The sequence below is a fragment of the Nicotiana attenuata genome, chromosome 5, assembly GCF_001879085.1.
Source record: "Nicotiana attenuata strain UT chromosome 5, NIATTr2, whole genome shotgun sequence".
NCBI classification, from domain to species: Eukaryota; Viridiplantae; Streptophyta; class Magnoliopsida; order Solanales; family Solanaceae; genus Nicotiana; species Nicotiana attenuata.
The window spans coordinates 12,462,848-12,471,265 of NC_031993.1; the positions used below are offsets into that span (position 1 = coordinate 12,462,848).

Genomic DNA, 8,418 nt, shown 5'->3' on the forward strand with positions numbered 1-8,418 from the left:
AATATGTTTGATGGGTCCCTTTCCCTTTTTTTTATGGCTTGCACGTGAACTCAACAAAGAATGGCTGAAAAGGTGGACTTGGTCTTGAATTATGGGGGCAGATGGGTCTTGAAATCTCAAATAGTGTGCATTAAAAAATTGACTCACTTGTTGCAAGCTTATGATGTGGATTTGCTGTCTTATATAGATATTTGTTCGGAATACATTGAAAAATGTGGGTTTAAGAAGGTTGAACAACTTCTAGTAATAGGGCTTTCAGGTAGGTACTTTGTGGTTGAAGGGGATTCAGGAATCAGAACACTACAACAACTCTTAACTAACCAGCTAAGTGTACAATTCTTTGCTACTGATGAGGGTGAAGAACATGTGTCAGCTCCTAGCATAAGTCACCACATTGAACTTCACAGTGTCACTGTAGATGTTGGGATTGATTGTGAGTCATGTGAGGAAGAGGAAGCATATGAACATGACTCTAGTGATTACGATAATGATCAATTGGATCTCTTTAGTAAGGAAAGGAATAAATAAGTCAATGACAAACTAGACGAGTATAAAGAGTTGGAAAAGGGTATGAGTTTTGGGAATTTGGCCGAAGCTAAAAGAATTGTGGGGTATTATGCAATTGCTAATGGGAAGGGCCTTAAGGTTAAGAAGAGTGATACTGGTAGAGTTAGATATATATGTGCTGTTGGTTGTCCCTTTGAGTTATTGATATCTCAGGATAATAGAGATCAAGGATTTAAAATCAAAACTTTGAAAACAAAGCATACTTGTGAACCCGCATACAAGAATCCAAGAGCTACTCCCCAAGCTTTAGCACACTATTTCAAGAACAAAGTCCAAAATAATCCTAAATACAAGGTGAAAGATATGAGAGTGGACCTAGAGGATCAATTCAAACTTAATGTTAGCTATTCAAAGATGAAAAGAGTAAAGAGGCTTGTGCTAGAGAAATTGGAGGTTAGAGGCCTATGCTCAAGAATTGAGGGACAGTAACCCTGGTTCTGATGTGGTGATAAACATTTCTAAAGATGCTTTGGCAGAAGGAAAAAGGAGGTTCCTTAGGATGTATATTTTCTTTCAAGCTTTGAAAATAGGCTGGAAAGCAGGTTTGAGACCTCTTATAGGCTTAGATGGCACATTTCTAAAAGGGAAATGTAAGGGAATTCTACTGGTGGCCATGGCACAAGATTCAGTGAAGCATTTTTATCCTCTTGCATGGGTAGTAGTGGATAAAGAAACTGGTAGAACCTGGAAGTGGTTTATGGAGTTATTGAGAAATTCTTTGGAGCTTGAAGATGGTGAAAAAGTGACATTTATGTCGGATATGCAGAAGGTAAAGGTTTGTCAATTTTTTTTCATTGTAGCTGATTTTTCATTATATTATACTTTATTTGTAACTGATTTTCCATTGTTGTAGGGGTTGTTGGAGGTTGTTTCCACTGTCCTTCCAAAAGCAAATCACAGGTGGTGTGCTAGGCACATTGAAGCTAATTGGAGCAAAAATTGGAGAGGTATAGAGATGAAAAAGTTAATGTGGTGGTGTGCTTGGAGTACCTATGAAGAAGAATTCAAAGATCAATTGAAGACTTTGGGTGACATTCATGAAGATGCTGCTAGGGAACTATTACACTATCCTCCTCAAAACTGGTGTAGGGCTTACTTTGACACCACATGCAAGAACCAGATGGTTGACAATAACTTTACCGAATCATTCAACAAATGAATTCTTGAAGCAAGAACTAAACCTATAATCAAGATGTTGGAAGACATTAGATTAAAGGTAATTTTTTCCCGTATGTTAAATTTTTTTATAATTTTGTTTATTACTATACTATGGTATTCCTTTTTTATGGTAGGTAATGAATTTGTTGAAGAACCGTGAGGAGGAATGCAAGAATTGGAGGGAAGAAATTAGCCCATATGCTATAGAGCTTTACCATGATTACAGATTGATTGCATTAGAGTGTAAAGTTGTTTTTAATGGAGATTATGGATATGAAGTGGTTGAGGGTAGAGATAAGCACACAGTGAACCTAGAATTGAAGAAGTGTACTTGCAGGGCATGGAATTTGATAGGAATACCATGTCCTCATGCTATCAAAGCTTTAATGCACGACAAACAAGATCCATTAAATGAGGTGCATTGGTGATATTCAAAGGAAGCTTATATGTTGGCATACATGCATAAGTTACAGCCAGTGAGATGTGAGAAATTTTGGAAAGTTGAGCCACAACATGCAATGGGGCCACCAGAAATACATAAAATGGTGGGTAGACCAAAGGTAAAGAGAAAAAGGGAAAAAGATGAAGCTTGGAAAAGGGAGGGGGTCTGGTCAGCTTCAAGAAAAGGACTTGTAATGACATGTGGGTTCTGTGGTACAACAGGCCACAACAGAAGAAAATGACCTTTGGTAATAGTCTTTTTCACATATTTTCTTATCTAACAAAAAATTTTAATTTATAAACACAATTAATTTAACAACTGTTGCAGGCTAAAAAGGACAAGCATTAGAGTAGTTTGTGTAGATCAATTATTTTTGGTTAATCCGACTGCTATGTACTGATTGATTCAGACCTTGTTTTTTATTGTTTAAGTGGTGAATTAGAGCAGTTGTGTAATGACTATTTTGGTTATTGTACTGTTTTGGTTAATCTGATTTCAGTGATTTAATTTGCATATCTGATTCTGTTTTGGTTAATCTGATTTCAGTGACTTCTGTTGTACTGTTTTACTTCTGTTGTGAATTTTGTTGTGAATTAGAGTGGTTGGTTTCAGTTCTTTACTGTTTTTCTGTTTTGGTTATGTATTGTTTTGGTTGTACTATTTCCAGTGTCACTCTTGCCATCTAGCCTCTTTAGCAAATCTTAAGTTTACATATATGATTCTTAAATTCTTAGAATAGTTGCATGTAAATTTACTTTCTCTTCAGCAAGTGATGGAGAGTAAAAAAAGGGTTCTCAAAGCAAATACTGTGTAATTGAAAGTTAATATGAGATTCTTGTTCTCGGATACAGAATATGGCACAAAATCTGCATATTTAGACCAACAGAATATGGCACAATTTTTTACCGAACTTAACAAAACATCAATTTCTAACTTCTGCAGATTTTTTACAAACTTAACAAACATCTACTTCTGCAGATTCTACAACCTTAACAAACATCAACTTCTGCAGATTTTTTACATTTGACTATCAAAACAACCAATCTAAACAACTAAAATCTGCAGGTTTCCTTCATTAACCAACCAAAACGACTAATCTAAACAATTAAAATCTACATATTTCCTTCATTTAACAAGCAAAACAACTAGTTTAAAAAACTAATATCAGCAGAATTTCATCATCAATGCAAAAACATTAGAGGCCACCAACTTCAATACATCGTTGTGCCAGCTACAAAAACAACAAAAATAGCCCATGACCATATCGCAAGCCTTTTCCATCGCTTCGATTTCTGCCCAAGTTTGAAACTTTCTCTTCCAAGGATACGTTATTCAAATCTGCAGCTTTACTCCCAACCATATCATTCACCGTCTTCCTCAGCTTGTTCTTTTCGAGACGAAAGGAATTAACGAATTTCTTTGCTTATGGATAAACATTGACACATGAGGTGGAAGTTCTTCGTCGCGCCATTCCCAATATCGACAACCATTAGTCTCATAACGACAACATTTGTAGAATCTATGACCACCATTCAAAGGTGTCGTAGCAGTAAATTGGTTGGCAATCAATCCACAATAACATGTACGGTTCTCACTTTGGTCACGGGAAGAAGCAGAAGAAGATTCAGAGATTTTGAAGCTAAAACAGGATGGAAAAGATCTGAAGCTAAGATTTTTCAGATTTGGGAGAGGGAAGAACAAAAAGAACCCTAATTTTCAGAGAGGGGAGTATCAGTCGTATGAATTTCGGAAGAAGTAGAAGAAGATTCAGACATTTTGAAGCTAAAACAAGATGAAGAAGATGTAAGAACTCTGATTTTCAGAATCAGGAGAGGGTAGAAGAAGAACAACAAGAACCCCAATTTTAAGAGGAGTTTCAGAGTTTCAGTCGTGTAATTTGGTCTGGGAGCTTCAGTTGTATGGGTTATAGGGTTTAGTGGGTAATGTATATGTTGGGTCGGGTCGATCTCAAGCGGGTGGGTGGGTTGGACATATTTGGGGTGGGCTTTAAATCAACCAATAATATTATGCCACATCATTAAAAATAAATTTGACTTAAAAGCTGAAGTGGGCTGTTAACTTAAAGGGCATGTGTGAGCCAAAAACCTTAACAAAAGGGTATATTTACCCCAATAGGTGGATGAGGTAAATTATTAGACCAAATGTAATAGTTGAGGGGCAAAGCTGACCCTTTTCCAATATTTATATGTATAAAATATTTTTAAAAATTGTAAAAATGTACTATCGGGTTGGTTTGGTTTCATGACTTTTTTTTAGTTAAAACTAAACCAAAAATCAATTATGATTGGGTTTTTTTCAATACCAAACCAAATTAAACTAAACTACAATCGAATTTTTATCTTCGGTCGATTCAAATTATCGATTTGGTGTGATTTATCGATTTTTATTGTACACCCCTAATTTGCACGTAGTGAAAACAAGAAAGTAACATGACCTTGAGTGGAAAAGTTGTCGCTCAGAATAACTTTATTTCGGATACATAATTCCAATAGTTATAATCAATGTTTTCAAAATTTTGTATAGTTTGTTAGGATCGAAATAATCAGGTGTCATGTGGAAGCTAGTAAAGCAACACTTGAACGATGATAAATCAAATAATAGAAGAGAAATATACCAAAAGAGACACAAACATTTAACGTGGTTTGGTCAATTGACCTATGTCAACGGATGGAGATAGAGCAATTCACTATATAAAAGAGAGTACAATATATTGAAAGAACAACCTCACGAAGAGGCAAACACAAGTGATACTAACACTTGTCCCGTAAAGTTCTCCCCCTAAATAAGACTCTCAAACCCCTTATGGCTACATTGTGGATGCTATTAAATGAGAAGGAAGGATCTTCAATTTATAAAAGTATAAAGCCTTTTTCTCCAAGAAAAGGGACTAGCCAAATATGGGAGATTTATAATTTCCTTCCAAGAAAAGGAAAATTCAATTATGGTAGATATGTTGTCCTTTCCTTCAAGAGATAGGAAAACTAAATACGGTAAGAAAATCAGGACAACACCTAACAATTCTTCCCCTTGGCCTGAATTTTCTGAAAAAATAAACTTGATTCACTTTCTTCACATAATCTTCAACATGTCACATTTTCAAATCTCAACCACAAAGTTTGTCTTAACGTGAGTAGCACTCTGGTCAAATTTCTCAGACAAAAATCATAATTATCGTCAAATAGGTTACAGCTAGAACTAAACCCTCCAAGATGAACCTGTCTTGAACCTCGCTATGATACCACTTGTTAGGATCTAAATAATCAGATGTCATGCGGAAGCTAGTAAAGCAAACCTTGAACGACTATAAATCACACAACAAAAGAAAAATAACAAAAGAGACAAAAACATTTAATTGTGGTTCGATCAATTGACATGTATCTACGGCAGTGATGATCAATCCACTATATAAAAGAGAGTGCAAAAATATTGAGAGAACAACCTCACGAAGAGGCAAAATACAAGTGACACACTAACACTTGTCCCGAAAAGTTCTTCCCCTAAACAAGACTCGCAAATCCCATATGGCTACATTGTGGATGCTACTGAATGAGAAAGAAGGACCCTTAATTTATAGAAGTCAAAATCTTTTCCTCTAAGAAAAAGGACTAGCCAAATATGGAAGGATTATATTTTTCTTTTCATAAAAACGAAAAAAATAATTATGGTAAATATGTTGCCCTTCCTTCAACAAATATGAAAACCAAATATGGTAAGGAAATCAGGACAAAGACCTAACAATTCTCCTCTTTGGCCTGAATTTTGTGCTAAAATAATCTTGATCCACCTACTTCACATAACCTTCAATAGGTCGCATCTCCAAATCTACACCACAAAATTTGTCTCAACGTGAGTAGCACTCCGGTCAAATTTCTCAAACAAAAATTATGATTACCGTCAAATAGGTTGCGGCTAGAACTAAACTCGCCAAAATAAACATGTCTTGAACCTTGCTCGAAGCTGGCTCTGGTACCACTATTATGTCGAGGAAGAGGCAATCCCAAAAATAAAGAAGATAAAGAACACCAAATTTTAACGTGGAAAACCCTTCAAATCGAAGGTAAAAATCATGTGATCACAAGGATCCAAAAAGCTCCACTATAACAATAAGAGGTTTACAAAGGTTCTTCAAATTGACTACACAATAAGTGCCAAACATGAAGCAACAATAGCAATAACAAATCAATTGAAGAAAGAGGAGAAGTCACAAAAATAGAGCTATTGTTTGGGGCTCGAAATAGGATGCTAAAGGCGTCTAAATCCGATATCCACCGTTCAAATAAAAGATCGAGATGTTACAAACATTCAGTTAAAATTTCAGCCCACGGTTAACGAATCGAAAAACATAATTTGTAATTGGCTGGTCGGAAAAAAAATCTATAGCAAGACAAACACTTTTTCTTCTCTCTTCTCTCTTGATGAAAGCTCTGTAAAAAACCACTCTTATGTGCTAAAGTCTTTCAAAGACTTATACCAATGAGCATAGAATAATTCTCCAAGGTTGTCCTATCTATAGATAATGAGTGGTGCTTTTTCTTAAAGCCAAAACCAACTAGAAATAAGAATAAAAGTCGAATCAAAATCCGAATAGGAATGGTAACCAAAAGAAAATAGGATTAGGCCATTGGGCCTTTGGCTAAACAACATGGGCATGGGCCCAACAAAATCCCCCTCCAGCCAAGGGGTCAATTATATCTTCAAGTAGAGGAACTATTGATAGGCTTTATGTCTGCGAATTTTCTACAAAACACATGCTTATCTGCAACCACCGCTTTTGTCGGCATATCCGAGGATTTTCATCAGTATGTATCTTCTCAACCTCAAATAATTTATCTTCCACGATCATTCTTATCCAATGATACTTTCTATTTATATGTTTGGTCTTAGAATAAAAAGTGAAGTGCTTGGTGAGACAGATAACACTCTGATTATCACAAAACAAGATGTACCTTGGTTGCTCAAAGCCAAGATCACTAATAAACTCCTTCATCCATAATAGTTCTTTGGCACCTTCTGTGACAGTAATATATTCGGCTTCTTTGGTGGATAGAGCTATGCACTTCTGTAGTCTAGATTGCCAAGAAACAGCTCCCCCTGCAAAAGTGATCAATAACCGGAAGTGAATCTTGAATTATCAAGATTGCCTCCTAAATCAGAGTCTGTGTAACAAACAAGTTCAGACTTTCAACTGCCAAAGCACAACTTCAAATCTGCAGTACCTTTCAGATACCTCAATATCCATTTTACTGCATCCCAATATTCCTTTCCAGGATTAGAAAGGAATCTACTAACAATACCAACGGCATGTGCAATATCTGGTCTAGTGCAAACCATAGCATATATCAAGCTACCAACGGCAGAAGAGTAAGGAATACGAAATATCTCCTTTTTCTCTTCATCAATACGTGGACTCTGACTAATACTCAGTTTAAAGTGTTTAGCAAGAGGAATACTAACCCTTTTGTATCTGTCATATTAAACCTCTTGAGTACCTTCTCAATGTTTTGCTTTTGGGACAAAAATTACTCATTTCTATCTCTATGTCGGTGGATTTTTCTTTCCTGGCCCCAAGTCCTTCATCACAAACGATCTGCTCAACTGCTTCTTAATGACTGCAATTCTGAATTTATTTTTACCAACAATAAGCATATCATCCACATAAAGCAATAAGATAATAAAATAATCATCAGAGAACTTTTGGAAGAATACATAGTGGTCTGAAGAAGTTTTCTTGTACTCTTGTTTTTCTATGGCAGATTCAAACTTCAAATACCATTGCCTTGGAACTTGTTTCAATAGATATAGGCTCTTTTTCAATTTGCAAACATAATTTTCTTTTTCCTTAATTACAAAACCCTCAGGCTGCTCCATATGAATCTCATCATCTAAATCACCATGAAAAAAAATAGTCTTGACATCGATCTGCTCAACCTCTAAATCTAGACTCGCGGCTAAGCCTAGAACCACACGAATAGAAGACATCTTCACAACATGGGAGAAAATTTCATCAAGGTCAATTCCCTTATTTTGGCCAAAACCTTTAACAACTAACCTCGCCTTGTACCTAGGGGCAGAGGTATAGTTATCTTGCTTTACTCTAAATATCCATTTATTTGATAAAGCTCTCTTACCATTCGACAATTTCATTAACTCATATGTGCTATTCTCATGGAGTGACTTCATCTCATCTTCCATGGCTTCTATCCACAGATCTATATGAGTATTTTGCATGG

At 35.8% G+C, this 8,418-nt stretch overlaps 1 protein-coding gene across 1 annotated transcript; it reads left to right on the forward strand.

Moving 5' to 3' along the window:
• On the forward strand, window positions 571–2,660 carry LOC109225975. Its single transcript, XM_019390778.1, has 4 exons — window positions 571–861; window positions 950–1,336; window positions 1,421–1,783; window positions 1,860–2,660. Exons 1-3 carry the CDS (start codon window positions 571–573, stop codon window positions 1,724–1,726), a joined length of 984 nt encoding a protein of 327 aa, XP_019246323.1. The 3' UTR covers window positions 1,727–1,783; window positions 1,860–2,660.